The 17537-nt window shown below is 32.4% G+C and overlaps 1 protein-coding gene across 1 annotated transcript; it reads left to right on the top strand.

Moving 5' to 3' along the window:
• The first annotated feature begins 1506 nt into the window (after positions 1 to 1506).
• LOC123700152 (nose resistant to fluoxetine protein 6-like) lies at positions 1507 to 17162 on the top strand. Its single transcript, XM_045647284.1, has 12 exons — positions 1507 to 1607; positions 4849 to 4985; positions 8295 to 8610; positions 11554 to 11665; positions 12093 to 12180; positions 12626 to 12801; positions 13025 to 13210; positions 14440 to 14619; positions 14839 to 14989; positions 15306 to 15483; positions 15878 to 16020; positions 16661 to 17162. The coding sequence occupies exons 1-12, from the start codon at positions 1553 to 1555 to the stop codon at positions 16769 to 16771; spliced, it is 1833 nt and encodes a 610-aa protein (XP_045503240.1). The 5' UTR covers positions 1507 to 1552; the 3' UTR covers positions 16772 to 17162.
• The last annotated feature ends 375 nt before the right edge of the window (positions 17163 to 17537 follow it).

Genomic DNA, 17537 nt, shown 5'->3' with positions numbered 1-17537 from the left:
TTATACCGAATACTGCAGAAAATCTTCAAACTACTTAACACAAAAAATATTGACGAATAAGTAATAATAGATTATTGAAAGACAAGCCGCAACAACGTAAATGCAACAAAAACTAGTATTCATAATGCTTATTAATTACATAAAGGACGTAGGTATATTCATAATCTCTTGAGAGCAAGGTCCTTGCCATTGATATTTGTTTGGTGATTATTTTTTTACAGGAACTTGAAGAAGACTCTGGAAAATATTCAATTCTGAATGTTATGAGAGCCTCCATATTATAATAAACAAAATATAGATAAGTAGGTAGCTCGTAAAATAAACACAATGTGATCTTATTTTTTTAAAATCATAGGTTGTAACTTGTACTTACATAAAGCTGAAGAGTTTATTCATTTGAACGCACTAAGTTAACACTTCAGCTTTAAGTTAAGTTAGAATTGAAAAAATAGGAATAGTCCATTTCTTGAGGAAGGTGGTCTATTTATATTTGTGTACGATATAGATGAAAGTGCCTGCTACATTTTTTTAGTATTTAATCAATTTTCTTCACTTTTATTAACTTTGTTGACAATTTAAAGGTCTAGGATATACATTACTAAGACTAATTCCTACTCATCTATGTGTCAATGACCACATGATTGATTTTTAGCGTGTCGTAGACTTAAAATTTATTCTATGTATTAATTTATGTGCATTATGCAATCATAATACAATGCAATTGATTTTATTAACAGTTATTTTTATAGTATGTATATTTTATATTAGATTTGAAAAAGATGTCACGAGTAAGGGGCAGAATGTATCAATCAATCATGATAACACAATAAAGGTAAGTAATGTAAGAAGAAATAAAAATCATGAAATTTTCAATGTAGAGTGGAACTAGCTCTACCAAGCTATATTTGCACTTATCTGGAATGCGTTGCCCCAATGTAAGCGATCTGATTCATCAAATCGCTTAAATAATGAATTACATGCTACAGAAAGTTGGCTTATTTGATATTTTGTAACAAATATTTTTCAATTTATAAAGTCATAGAATAACGTTTGCAATGCAAAAAAGTACTACAAAGTGACAAAACCCGCGAGGTGCAAACTCCGTTTGAGTGAGCAGTAAAATAAATCGCTCTTTGTAAAAAAAAAAATATTTCCTTGTCAGTGAACCTCATGTCAATAACATTTGGATTTAGAAATAAACGTCGATACTATCAATAATATTGATGCTCTATATGCCACAGGTAGTAAGCTGTTTATAAGTGGGGGCTGCTCCTCTTTGAACACACGATTAAACTAAATTATAAACAAAAGCACATCGAGTAGGCGAAGCTCCCCGGTGGCCGGCCTGCCTTGAAACAGCATACTTTCCCTCCTTCCGACAAAGGTCCCAAAATGATAACACACGCTAACACCGACGTAATCAACGCTGTAATAAAAATATTAAGATTCTGCTACACGTACGGTTAAATAAAAGTGCGGAAACAGAAGTGGTCGAGTTGATGTCTGTGTGTGGTGCGACTCATTCGTGACAGTGTTGTGTGGAGTGCCAGTGATGGGGTTGCTGCTTCTCTGTGTGCTCACCGCGGCGGCGGCGGTCGAGTTTAACGGTACGGCTGCTTTTGAAAGCAACGAACTTTATATTTCAAAGTTCAGGATATTTAGGGATGTAGTTAGGCTTAATGGAAAGCGGAAATATGCTTTACAGTAAGTTTTTAAGGGTTGTTTAAAAGGAGTTAAAATAAAAAGAGAACGTTTAGGTATATAAATCGATATAATTTATTCTATTTATAATGTAATTAAATATTTTATTATAATATATTATAATACAACTATCTATAGCGTATATTTTCATGAATGAAAAAGGAAACAAAACTTTAGCAGTAGGTAATAATTAAATCACAATGTTATTTACACTTTATACAGTAAGCTGTTCTTGTCGAAAAAATAGTTTTTTCGTAATTATTCAAGAGGGTGATTTTTTTGTTGATTTTACATTCAAATGTCATTGCTTTAATTGTATTAAAATTCTTTTTTCCCTCTAAATGAGTTTCGAAAAACCAAAACAAATTATGATTGGAAAAAGAATTACATGACTCTTGAAGGTTGAAGGGACGAATTGTTTTATGTTGTATTTAAAAATACATTAAAATTGTAGTTAAACACACTCATAGGTTAATACATAATTGAATGTCATATACAAAAATATTTAGGTATCCTTAAAGATAGATAGTAACTTGTGAAAGAATAACATTTCGGCTTGAAAAAATTATTAAAATATTTTTAAACATAATGTTTCATGTCATGTCATTGTAGATAATGTTTTTACATTTAAAGTACTCCTTCTGAATTACGATAGAATTAACTACTCCATCAAAAAAACTTAATAAAATGGATACAGTAGTTTTGCTATATATTGTAAATCAACTATTCATCTACATCGGAAACTCGTTTATCAATATCATACGATAGTTTTCCGAACCAGTTAATTAATGATGAAACGTATTGGTTGTTCATAAAATTATATATAATTATAATGTGATGAAGTACTATTGTTTTATGTTTTCCTGGGAAAGGAAAACTAGTTAATATAGAGTTCTCAATATATAATCTATAATATAAAAATGAATCCCAAAATGTGTTGGTAAGCGCATAACTTGAGAACGGCTTAACCGATTTCGTTTATTCTTTTTTTATAATATTCCTTGAAGTTCGAGGATGATTCTTATGTAGAGAAAACGTGAATATGTACCACGGGCGAAGTCGGGGCGGACCGCTAGTATTATGTATAGGTACTATAAAAATGAGTCGCAAAATGTAAGAGCATACTGCATAACTCAAGAACGGCTGAACCGATTTCGTTAATTCTTTTTTTATAATATTCCTTGAAGGACGAGGATAGTTTTTATGCAGAGAAAACGTAAACATGTACCATGGGCGAAGCCGGGGCGGACCGCTAGTAATACAATATAGATGTTCGGACATGACAATGACTTATAGGTATAGTCACCTATTAAAATATCTTATACTTAATCGTGATTGAAAGGAACAACTATTGTCCACTTTATTTCTTCATACTAATGCGTGAAATATGTTTGTTTGTTTGTCTCTATATCACATCGCAGCGGAGCTATTTAATAGTATGATTTTGTATCTGGATATCGAGGAGGCTAGATAATGGCATTGGCTTCTTTTTACCTCTGGGAAGCATAGAATTTCCTAAAAATTTATGTACTTATGTAAGAAACACCGCCTCTTTGGTACAGTGGTTGACGCGTGAGCGTAGAACCGAGGGGTCCTGGGTTCGATTTCCGGTCGAGACGAAGAAAAAAATGTCTTGGTCTGGCAGGATGCAGAAGGCTCACGAACTTGTCCCTAAAGAAAATCGATCAGTGAAACAGATGTATAATGCGTCTGCCCCTTACCCCACTAGGGGACATGGGACTTCATTTTTTTATGTACTTATGTATGACTCGTTCAAATCGCACATAACATAAAACAATGAAAAAGCGGATAAGAAAATATGTTTAATTGTTTAGTGCTAATAAACTTTAAGTATTAACATATAATATAATATGTAGGTATATTTCCCTTGTTAATTTGGTATAATAATGAGACAATAATTGCGTGGGAGACTGCTCGTGGAAATTTAAAAATGCACTATCAGTAGCTATAAAATTTAACGGTAAAAACATTACTTACACATGTTATCTACGATATTGAATCAAATGTCACGATGCGCTTCTTCTGCGACTTCAGTACCTAATGATGCGGAGTTAGTTAAAATTAATTGAAAATTTATATATATATTTGTAGCAATAAAACTATTAATTTTGAGGGAAAGTTATTTGCTATTGTACTTCATTTATCTAAGAAGCTGAAGAGTTGATTCGTTTGTTTGCTGAACGCGCAAATCTCGTAAATATGACGTGTCCAATTTGCAATATTTCCGTGTTAGATAGACCGAGAAAGGCATCATCACGATAAAGCCAAAACACCGTAGAGATACGCATAAAACCGCGGGGCACAGCTAGTATTATTTATTGGTACTGTTAATTATCATTATCATGCAACTAAAAATGTTGGAGAAAAGGAACAAATGGTTGTACTTAATTATATCGGTCCCACGATGTAGGTAAAAAGCCGTGCGTCATAACAAATTTATTGGATAAACCGTTTTGTGGTTTTACTTACAAATAAGGCCTTTTTGATAAATAATGCATGGAACGTATCATACAATTTTAATCTAATACGGTCTATGTATGTACATTGTCAGCTGTGCAATTTGCATATAGTAGGAAACAATATACAATTAGTTACGAGTAACGAGTAGATACGGTTCGATCAATTAATTGTGTTATTATTCACGCAAGTTTAGGACGTATATAAGCAACTATTTATTATTTTTATTAATTATGTATGTATTTGTATTAAGTGTACTAGGAGTGCAAACATGGGTCATAAAATTTTCAAATGTAGTATACGACTCCACGTGAAGATTATAAAAGAGCCGAATGTGAGCTAACATTGGAATCTCAGTCTTTGTTCAGTTGAAAAATTGCAGTTGCAGAACTGACATAGGTAGTCTGCGTTAAATTATAATATAATCAAAAGTCACATCCTATATCCATATTCATACTTATAAGATACAAGTATGTGTGTCTGCTTTGACAGCTAGCAATGAATAGTTGAAGAGAGTTGTAGCATCTAGGCTGCTTATCAATTATTAAACCTACGTAATGAAATGATTTTGCCCTTGGTCTGCCAGTGAAGTCGCAGGACACCTAGTCTTTCTGAATATATAACTACCAAGATTAAATTGTTAATAATAACATTATCATACATCAACAGATGACACGTACTACGCGATGCCGCCCCTGTACCTGCAGGACGACTACGAACAGTGCCTGGCGACGCGCGGCACCTACTGCCTCGGATCCTTTCACCTCAGCGGATCTGATCAGAACGAAATTGCCAATATTATTAAAGTAAGCTTACTCACTTCATAGTATATATTCGCTTTCTGCTGTTTGTCCCTGTGTATGCTTAATTGCTTAGCACTACATAGTATAAAAGATGCATGTCATGTCATTTTCCACAGTCTCTCCTAAACATGCTTAGATCTTTAAAACTACTCGTGCATTATATTGTTATTTATAACTTTAATATTACAACTAAGTACTTACCTTTAAATCCAGTATCATAACAAGTAGGTACCTACACCAGCCTTTGTAATGAATTATAAATATAAAACCTCACAAATTATAAGGGACCGTGAAATGTATAATATTCAATGAAGTATTAATCTTACTGGTAGCTTTTAGTGTAATTAAGTGTTAGCATTTTACTTCAAAAATAATAACGAAAATAATCTCTCACATTTTTAAAATTTATCGAATATCTTTTCAAAGTCAAGGTGGTCATTTTTTATGATAAAATAAAAATAATAATTAGTAAGTAAACATATTATATAATAATTAATATTGATGTCTGTGTAAATATTGTGATAATTCTAAATGTTTTATTAACTAATCAACACGTTAGTGCTAAAACCTCGAAAATATCTTGCAATAATTTCCCCTATTATAGCATCATGATTAATGTTATTAAACTAAACACGAGAAGGTCAGTCCAAACCCAGCATATTGCTAAACACTATTTGATGCCCAAACTAGACAGTTGAACCTTCACTTGGTCGCAGATAATTCGGCAATAGTTAGCTCTACATTTGAAAAAAGCCTTCATAGCGGTCGCCGCTCGAGGTCTTTTTTATTTTGAAATTAATTTAAATTTTAATGTGGGCTTTCCGATAAAAACCGGTATGAAGTAGTCGGATAAAATATTATGCAGAACAAGTGATTTATTTACAAAATTTTACCGAAACAAATATTGTAGATGTTAGATTGTTTCCTAATCCTACTGGTTGTTTAAATTATAATTGTTTTACTATAAGCCTATTATAAATATCTTAAGGAAATTATGAAGAACACGGAAACTAAGATGACTGTTAAATCCAAGCTTTACAACACCTGCATACTCCCAGTTCTAACCTACGGCTGCCAAACTTGGGCGCTCACTAAAGCACAAAATCGGAAACTGGCAACCTGCCAAACAGCAATGGAAAGGAGCATGATGAGCATAAGGAAATGTGACAGAATAAGTAACAGAACCATCAGAAAGCGCACTAAAATTGAAGATGTAACAACTAGAATCAGAAAGCTGGACTGGTCATACAATAAGAGGTACTAATAAGTGGAGCAAAGATATCATCTATTGGTACCCAATGAATAGGAAAAGGAAACGAGGTAGACAGTTTCGAAGATGGGAGGATGAAATTAAGGCCATAGCTGGAAAAACATGGTCAAGGAAAGCACTTGATAGAACAGAGTGGAGAAAGGTGGAGGAGGCCTTTGCCAGGATTGGGCAAATAGACCGTGTTGTTGGTGTCATTGACTCATCAGAGTCGTCAAAATAAGTGTTTAATTATATTATGTATCGTGTTTTGTGTCTGAATAAAGGCTTATATTATTATTATTATTATAAATATATAACACTAACAGCAATTTAATTGACTCGAGCAATATATTTAAAAAAATATAAAAAATAATCACCCATAATGTATAAATAAAATAATTTAAATCTGCTAAAATTTTAATGAGAGTCAAATAAAAAAATAAACATACTTACGGTCTACATTTCTATAAATATTTAACAGATTATCTACGACTTAAAAAACTTACCCACGCCCGTTACCGACAAAAACGTTAAATCACACCCGGATTTAAAGTGATTCAACAAAAGTTTAAAACTATTTATTACTTACACCTTACTGCGAGCTTTTTATACAACTATATTATACTTATACATTAATTATAATAAATGTAGTAATTATATTAATCATTGGATGTTTGAATGATTATCAAATATAATGTATATCAATACATACTTATAAGAATACATTATATCCTGCAAAGATTAATTTTGCTTTTAATAAATTATTATTAAAGCAATTGATGTCTATGTCGATTACATAGAGCTAAAAAACTGTTGTATACTTTTAATTCTCGGGCAGTGCTTATCCAAATCTGTTGTATTGAATATTTGGCACAGCTAAAATTAAGCTTATATTATGAACTCGCTAAAGCTTAAACAAGGTTTTGGAGTTACTATACTTTATTGTTTAAATCGCCGTTAAAACTATACATATATTATAAGGTATTCATTATTTATTCACCATGAACCACATTAATTTATCATGTTATTTATATAAAAGTTAATGGAAAACTTGTACCTATGGAGAGTTACTGATCATCGGAAAATACCCAATCAAGTCCTTTTGGACCAATAATAGTTGTGTTATTTTATGTATGGCGCAATATAGTGCAAATATTCCACATAGCCTCAAAATGTCTCTTGTAGGAACAGGTTGTCTTCTATTTTTAGGTCTATTTTAAGAAACATTGGTATATTTATAAACATAGTTATTTTCCAAGTTATTACTTGCATACCGAGTCGTAATTGATTTTTTATCGGTACATCGTTGTAGTTGTAAGCTTACGATATTATACATCTGAGAGTATTAATCGGATAATCAATATATCAGGCAATATTGTATTTGACAAAATAGATTGATAAAAGATTAGGTTAGAAACTGCTTATGTTAATTTAATTATGTTCCAAAGTTCCCTTACCCCAAAGTTTATCGGCATCGCAACTAGCGGGTGAATGCCCTCAACATATAACATAAATCAAAAACGTTAACACTCAAGTCCGGATTGTTTAATTTGACGAAATAAAGCATTAACAATTAATAACACGTTTGGAAATCATAAGGAAATAAACATTGAGGAAATCGCTTGAGCGTCATTTGGCTTCACCAGAATTTTCTTAATAATGGTTCATTATTTAAAGTGTTTGGCAATTAGATATATGCGTAATATGTTTTATCAATTCACATTCAAAAATACTTTTTTATACCTAATAATAAAAAAAGCAAGCGTCAATACTAAAGTCATGAAATGTTTTTATAGATTTTACATGCTCGTTTCTTCTACTAATTATTAGTCAACAATAAAAAAGGCATTATTCCATTTTTTTATATTTTACGTATTGCAAACAGTAGCTGTTACTGATTTACAAACTTAAACGAAGATCACGTGATTACTAAAAAAATATTACACAAAACATGGACCCCAGGACTCCTAATTTCCTCTTGCTTCTTTACCATTTGTCATTAACAATAATAAAACCTAAAAATAAAAATAACCATACCCTTACTCATGAATCCTCTTCTCCAGGCGTACTCCAGCCAAGTCCACCGCTTCAATCACACGCTCATGCACCGGGGCATCTGCCTCTCGTCCACGTGCCCCCACATCGAGGAGCAGCTTGCCCCGACCCAGCGCTTCGAGCGCTGCATGCGCAACCTCACGAGTTCGAAGTACGGCCTGAACTCCAAGCTGGTCAAGTTCGAGTACTGCAAGACGAGAGACACGCCACCCCTGGTGCCGATAGATGGAGTGGACTTCGGCTTCCTAGCGGTGTGCGTGGTCATCCTGCTTGGCAACGTGGTGGGGACGTTGTATGATGTGTTTAGAGATCAGAGCAATAAGCGTAAGTGTAATTATTGTATGTGTTTATTGTGTGTGTTTATTAAGGTAGATTTTTAGGATATATATATCTATATCTAATCAGATAGCAGCTGAAGACGTAGATTCTAATAAAATAATAATTCCTTATATTTTGTATGGCTAAAGTACACTAAATACTACCTATACGTAATACGCATAGCATCCCACAGAGGGTTAAAACACCATCCATAAACATTATTATAGGTATATCAATCAGTACCCCAATCCAATGTGACAAACATTATAGTTCAGGATACATCGCCCATTTTTGCAAGTGACTACTATCAAGCTGATTTTCAGTTTGTAGCTTTATTTTGATGAGACACCGAATAATTTCGTGTAAGAAACTCTCGATTGTGGTAGCTAACAGAGATAACAAGGATAATTTTTTTTGATTTGATGGTTCTCAAATATTTATTACGCAATTTGTAGGACAATATGTCTGTTGAATTATATAAACATTAACTAAGTGAAAACAAAAAAATCAGCTTGTTAGTAATCATTTATGATGACCTCGTTATCGATACACTTTGGAAAGGGGGACTCTTTGAACCAACCATAGATTTTGTAGGACAAATATTTTTTCGAATAATTTAGGTAATTATCTTGAGATTGAACAAAAAAAAAATTCAGTTAGTAATAAATATTTGAGAACCATCAAATCAAAATTTTTTATCCTTGTTATCTCTGTTAGCTACCACAATCGAGACTTTCGTACACGAAATTATTGGGCGTCTCATCAAAATAAAGCTACAAACGGAAAATTAGCTTGATAGTAGTCACTTGCAAAAATGGGCGATGTATCCTGAACTATTATGTTTGATTTCAAATAAAGATTTTATTTATCAGTTTAATATAACCCATTATATAATAGTTCTATAGATTAAGTTATGTGTTATGCACTATTAATAAGACGCGGAAAATCTAATTATTTGGTAGAATCCAGTTATTATGTCGGATTTTATGAAATATGAACATTTTATTAGTCACCATTTACATAATATTTTTATCAAAATCTATTAAAAAATCATTTATAATTAAATTTTAAAATATGATATGAATAAATAAGTCTTTATTTTTAACTCGAAAATTAGTGGCAAAGTCAAGGTAGCTGATTAATTTTAAATAAATTATTATAACTCACAAATTGGTGACAGAAAACACCCTAGAAAACATCGTAAATAAAATTAATGAGGATGTTTCAATTTGTGTCTCAATTTATATTTTTTATAGAAAAACTGGCTCAATACACAATAGATATTATAGGTAACCTACGTAGTCTATTATTATTTGTCTGTGCTACAGGGCTACACTTTATTCAAAATGAAAAAAATCCTTAGAGCAACATAACAATTATAAACAAGTAAGTAACAAATAGTTAAACTACAAATCAATTGAATACAAATCACTGTGAATAATTATCAATAAATGACCCCACTATTCTTAACCTGTTTCAGTAAAAACAAAGATTTACCGAGAAAAATCTTCATAAACCGTAGTTCTTAGTATATGATTATAAATAATTTTCCGATTTAATCATCAATTCGCATTATAATGTAACACTTAATTGATTCCACGATTTGTTTTTATTATAATTACATATTATTTTCGTACGTAAGTATATGATAGGAAGAAAAAGAACATTGCGACTAGATCAAAATATGTATAAAAAATATAATATATTGTATAAAATTGCTACCTACATTTGATTGTAGCGCTTTAGGATATTATGCTAATCTTTTACAAACATTCGTAATTTATAATGCAATTTATTGCATAAGAAAATATGTGCATTTGCTTTTCTCTAGTAAATTCTTATAAGGTGGCGATGTAGAGATGTAGACTGTAGAGCCACACCTAATAATGCATCTCTTTACGTCAAAGTTCAAACTCAGACATTTATCCTTTGATTCAGAAGTGCATTTGAATAGTCAGAATACATAATTTAATATTTACCACCAGTTCGGAAATCCGTTTTTAAAGAGAAGAGCAAATCACGTCACAAAGAAATTACAATACAAAGAATTAATTATAACAACGGATAATCAGAATGTCAGCGGAAATCCCAGGCATTGTGTGAACAGCAAGGTTTAGGTCAGAAACTGGTTGATACTGCAAGTTTTACTTGACTGACTTATATTTTTAAAACAGCGGAAATATTAAAAACGTGTCACTTTCAATATCTAAATGATTTAATAGGTACCAAGGTTCATTATTTGCTAGATTTCAATTATTTACGGAGCTTTTTAGGGTAAACAATGTAATGTAGTGAATTGAAAAGTTTACATAACATTATAACACTCAAATCATTTGTAATTTCCACGCCTATACAGATTGTTTTGAGATTTATCTCAGAAATAATATTTTGGTAAATGATCGCTCTATTTTCACAAGTTCTTAATTTATATACCTACTAGCTTTCCACCCGCGGCTTCGCACGCGCAGTCAAAGAAAAACCCGCATAGTTCCCGTTCCCGTGGGATTTCCGGGATAAAACCTATCCTATGTCCCGGGGTAAAAAGTAGCCTATGTCCTTTCTCGGATATCAAAATATCTCTATACCAAATTTCATGCAAATTGGTTCAGTAGTTAAGGCGTGATTGAGTAACAGACAGACAGACAGACAGAGTTACTTTCGCATTTATAATATTAGTATGGATTACCATAAATCTTGAAACACAATCCTAATATGCAGATGATGCGATCTTAGGTACTAAAAATGGTTTTGTATTAAAAAGAAATAACATACCTATTTTTTTTCCACTATTGTATTTAAATATTTGAATACTTTTACTTATTATATAAAATTAATATTTTTTTGTGATTAATCACAACGTAGAATAAGATATTACGTAAAAACGTAAAAATAACACGTTATTTATTTATGTGATATTCGACGCATTCTATTCCAAACCCTTTATTTCAGCAAATCGTTTACTGGTGGCTTGGTCGCTTCGGGCCAACTTCAAACGACTGGCCAAAACATTTGAGAATGATGACACCAATATGTCGCGCCTCAACCCAATCCACGGCACCAAGTATGTATTTACTTATATCTATATATATGTACTTATAAAGAAATCTCAGATTACTCCACTAGTAACAGTAATACAAGAAAATGATTATAATCCGCGTAGGCAGCTTGTTTTGTTTATATTCGCCTAGCGGTCCGCCCCGGCTTCGCCCGTGGTACATTTTTACGTTTTCTCTCCATAAGAACTTGTACTTCATCCTTGTACTTCAAGGAATATAATAAAAAAGAATTATCGAAGGGAAATAGGGATTCATTTGTACATATAGAGATTTGTAAAACATCCAAAGTATTTTGAGGTATTTGCTTAAAATGTCAGTAATCAGTATGTTATTGAATGGTGTGAGATCACATTTTCGAATTTTTTGATGAAAATATTTAATTAATATCTATTGATGCAATAGGATAAATTATAAATGGAAATGTTGTTTCAGAGCTATATTCCTAATGTTGGTGATGATGGCTCACTCGGTCATCATCTATCATTCTGCGTATCTCTACAACCCACTTTTCTTGGAAATTGTAAGTATTGAAACATAGAATAAATATATTAAATAGAAATTAATAATTTTGTCGGAAGTCATAGTGATAAATTAGGTATGAAATAACGTATCTAAATAATATTCTGAATCGTTATATTCGAAATGGTTTAAATGATATATTCGTTGCAAGAATGCTTTGTACAGCAAGCTCGCTTTACAGTAATAATATCCACTATGCTTATACTATCTTGAAAGGAATCAGCTTCTTTAGTCACATTTAAACAACGTTCCCAAAAGCGACTCAATTCGCAGCGTTTTTCTGTTAATGACCATTAATAAATAATAATAATTAATAATAAAATAAATCTTTATTTCACCTTTTGATTGTACAATATTGAATATGAGGCTCTAGCTCTCTTGCTAGGCATAGCCTGTGTTAAGAGAGCCAAAGACAGATAGAGAGACATAGACTATGTATTTCACAGAACCGCCAGCACCCTCTAGCGACGATCCTGCACAACGGCTCCGTGATCGTGCAGACCTTCATCATCCTGTCCTGCTTCCTCTTCACGTACAACTTCTTGCTGCATGTGGAGAGTAATCCGGAGAAGAAGTTCGGATTTAGAGTCTTCTTCGGCATTATTTTGCATAGATTGGCCAGGTAAGAAACAATAAAAAATCGTTTAACAGGTAAATTATGCTACGCAGTAGTTTTACGAAATGTAGAGCTAAAGGAATATGTGGTGTGTACAAAAACAACAAGGATTCATGTTTTCTCTATTTTCTTTCAAGTTCTGTTTTCACAAAAAGCATAATATATTTTGGTGATAATCACAATCCAGCCGCATTTTTGCACGAAATATGCTTAATCTTCCAAATTGCAGGATAACCCCGATATCCCTGTTCATGGTGGGCTTCACGGCCACCTGGAACCGCTTCGTGTCTGACGGTGCGCTGTGGAGGCCCATCATGGAGAAGCAGTGCCAGAGCTGCCGGGAGAAGTGGTGGGCGCAGGCGCTGTATATTAACAACTTCTACAAGCCAGACACAAAGTGCTTGTTGCAGACTTGGTAAACAATCTTGCTTTTATTGTTTTAGTTTTATAAAAATTATATTGAAAAGGGCCATAGCCAAGCGAATTTTAGAATTACACCTAGAATTGATATTATTTAGGTAATACACTTGGTTATACACTGATTATTTAGTATATCAATCTATCGTTTGAAATATCTACGATACTGAGTAGTCTTATAAATTGTTTAAACCAAAAATGTAACGATTTCATGCTTATTTATTAAAGTTTTGAATAATCGTAATATGCGATCTGATATTTGAGCAAATAAAAATAAATAATTTGCGTTCAACGGATATATTCTGATGTATATTTTACGCACCTGTGTACTATTACTAACTATTTTTTATTTTATTTTTAAGTTAACTTTTGACTTAAGTATAAAAATAAAATAAAACTCTTAACCATAATACGACCTTGATAAGCTAAGGAGTGGAATTGCAAGCATTGCACACTTTAAAATAAAATGTATTGATGTTTTTTTAGATACTTGTAAGTTGGTACCCATCATATTATAATATTTTGCGTTACAATTTTTTGTAAAGTTCAGACGAAAAAACTTACAAAATATTTTTCCTATTTATACACTTTTTGTACTTATACCTAATTACGCGTATGTTAAGTTCCTTCATAGAAAGTTTGTATGTGTCCTTTTCAGTAAAAATAAATCAAATTCTGATGAGTACAATGAAATTTTGGTTTTATCGTTTTACCTAAAACATTTTAATGACTACCTACTGAAGTATGGCAACAAAATTTTAATTTATTGTAAAATAAATACACAGTAATTAAAGTTCGTGTTATTTTATGATACCAAATTAGACTTTATTTACTACCAAATTCGAATATAATATGAAAGTCAAGGGTAAAATAAAAACCTCAAGTTCGCATAATTTTGCAAGGTTATTTAATAAAACTTCCAAGAATTGCTGGAACCTTCGTGATAAAAATTTAAATAAACTAATCTTATATGCCATCTGAACTGCCCAAAATAATTTTATTTGTTTTATTTTCTACTAAATCAATGACACATTAATAACTGACATTTATAATAAACAGGGATTACATAATTTTCAACTATTAATCTCTACAATACACAATTTTAGAAACTCTCTTGTTCCATCTTTGCACGTGTGAACCCGAGGCAAATCACTAGTAATATATGAAAAATATTAACCATTGGTACCGAATTTTCATCGATTATAACCAGGATGATCAATTATACAGGTTCTTAGCAGTAGACATGCAGCTGTACGTGCTGGCCGTGATCATCACCATGCTGGTAGTGCGGTGGAAGAAGACCGCTGTGAAGATACTGGGTGGCCTGGTGATCACCGCGGTTGTGGCCAACTTCATTGCCTCGTATTACTTTGATTTGAAGGCAATCGTCTTTGTTACTTATCCTGAGTAAGTTTCTTTTTAATTGTAATAATACTTATAATATAATACTATCTTCTACGATAAGTTGTAAAGTTCTGTTGTTAGCGTTGTCCTAAAATTCGATGTCGATTATGTAATTTTTATTGGTTGTGTAGCAAATATCCGTTGCGAACTCTTAAAAAAATATACCTATTCATAAAACATTTGAATCTTCAATCTTCAATCTTCCCTATATTTAATTTTTAGATTGCTCCGAAACCTCTACGAGGGTGAGCGTTCATTCAATTGGCTGTACGCGGCGCCGTGGGGCAGCCTGCCCTGCTCCCTGCTGGGTGTCTTTCTCGGCTTCCTGTACTACCACCTGAAGGCTGATGACGTCAAAGTTTCCGAGTATAAGGTAAGGAAGGACTAAGGAGTAGGAGAGAGTTGTATATTACTGGGAATGTAGAGCAAATAGAGATGATCTTTTCTTTGGCAATATTATTTTTGTGAGTGCCGAGCTCACGTGTCAGAATTTAAATTTCTTTGGCAAGATTCAAATATATCAAAATCGTCGCTTACTTACTACAGTAAACCCGTAATTAACTTAGTCTATTGCAATTACAAGCTTTTTCATATTCCTTACAAGTTACAACCACTTTGTTATCTTCTACATCTCATCCCATTCTATTCGATCACTTTAAAATCTTTCCTCAATGAAATCCTGATTGCAGTGGTTCCGCATAGTATACCGGTTCACCACCCCGTGCATGCTGGCGTGGATCCTGTCGGGGTACTTCCTGCAGGGCGACCGGCCGCGCTTCGTCACGGCGCTGTACGCGGCGCTCGACCGGCCCGTGTTCGGGGCGGTCATGTGCACCATGCTGCTGGGCATGTTCTATCGGATTGATAGTAAGTGTTACTTGTGCTACTCAATGATACTATACGCAATCAATTATTGTAAGTAGGTTCCTGTTACCAACATAACAACCGATCTTCTAAAACAGCACAAGAGTCGGTACAAACGGACCATGGTGATGGACCACAGCAACTAGTGTCTAGCGATAGCCAATTTGAAACATTTTTTCGTATATTTTAGCGTATGGTCGCCAGCGGCACGTGTGCGGTGCATCAATAGATGAGACACATAGATGACAATATAATTGTTAGAGCAGTAGTGGTGAAGGTGGGTAACAGTAGGTATTGGTATTATGGTGAGCGAAAAAGAAACAACTGAAGTAAGCGGTAAGCAATATATGAAAGAACTATTCCCGGAACGCTAATAACCTATTTAAACAATTTCCAGATTTCTGGTGGCGCTTCCTTTCGTGGGGCGGTTGGCAGATCCTGGGCCGCATGTCACTGTCAGTTCTGATGACGCACTGGTCCTTCAACCTGTTCCAGATTGCTATCCAGAGCAATTTGAGCAGGATATCCTTCTTTGACGTTGTGAGTATAGTGTCGCGAGTAACTGTTTTAGAAATTAAAGCTAACGAGGAATTTAAATCAACACAACATCTATCTAACGAAAACGTATTATTGACCATGTTATTTAATTTAGGGGACTAGTAGAGATAAACGCAAGTTGTTTAATGCTAAAGTATATAACATATTAACTGCATAAAAAAATCTCAGACCAATATATGATATTCTTTAGGAGATATACTAGCTAGATAGTGTGTTGAAAACACAATACTATAGTCCTCATTGATAATTAGCATAATAATTATATTACTTCGATTTCATAATATTGTGCCTAACTCAGAAACAAATTGAAAAATGTTGAAATCAAAAAAATCAAAAAACAACAAACAATCTATTGATAAATTAGTTAAAGTATATTTTCCAATATGAAACATTATTTCGGTGATTATTATTGATATAGTATCGATAAATGTATTTTATAAATTGATTTCTAAGTTTTTATCAATCTATTTTTCAATAATTATTCGATCCTAAGAAAAATTAAAGAGATTTCGAATCTTTTTACGTTTTACTAGATGGGTCAAACTATATTTAATTTGCATGTAGGTAATATGCAAAATTAGCTTTGCGTTATTATAATTCTTAACCCACCTTTATGTTTCAGGCTGGTCATTGGTACGTGACAATGTTTGCAACGTACACAGTGTCGTTCCCGATACATTTGTTGGTCGAAGTGCCGCTGCAGAAATTCCTACAAGCTGTTCTAGGAGTATAATACTTAGTTTACTTTAACTTTTAGTACTCATACTATAGTATTATATTATACGTGGATAAGGACTAAGTTAATGTGAAATCTAGTGTACATATAGTAAGACGGTATAATGTAAGTAGGTATTTATAATTAAAGGGTATATTAGATTAGAACGTTACTTACGTAAGAACGGTAGTTGGTACTGCATTTCAATTAAATAAATACAAACAAAATTATTTCTTGGAAATAAAAAATTGGTGGCAACTGGTTAATGGAAAATATAAAATCAAGCATATTTTCATTTTAGTATAATTATTTATACTTTGTTACCTTTGTATACCTTTTGACCCAACTGAATTTTATAGTAATTATAAGATTTTTTAAAGAAACACACAATTCAATAGTTGCACTTTTATTTTGATTTTTATTACAAAAAAAAACCTGCGACTGGTTGGTGGTTTCTGCATAATAATAATTTATAATCGTGAGACGTGAGGTTATATTATTATCATCATAGATTTAAAAATCGAATCAATTTGATTTTTTTCTAAAATAGAACATGCTCCATTATTGATTATGAAAATCATTTTAAATTTTTATAAATCCACAATTATTTGCAATTTATAATTTATAACTTTGTCATTTGTATGATTATCTTCTAACAATTCATCAATAATAAAGACATAAAGCCATATTAAGATAAAATTGTAATTATTTTTATTCCGTATATATTCTTTACTCTGTGATAATTTATTTTTAATAGGTATTATGCCAATTAAAATAATTAATT

This window comes from Colias croceus, chromosome 19, assembly GCF_905220415.1.
Source record: "Colias croceus chromosome 19, ilColCroc2.1".
In the NCBI taxonomy this organism is placed as follows: domain Eukaryota; kingdom Metazoa; phylum Arthropoda; class Insecta; order Lepidoptera; family Pieridae; genus Colias; species Colias croceus.
The sequence above is the reverse complement of the archived record's forward strand: the minus strand, read 5'-3'. Positions and strand labels throughout refer to the sequence as shown.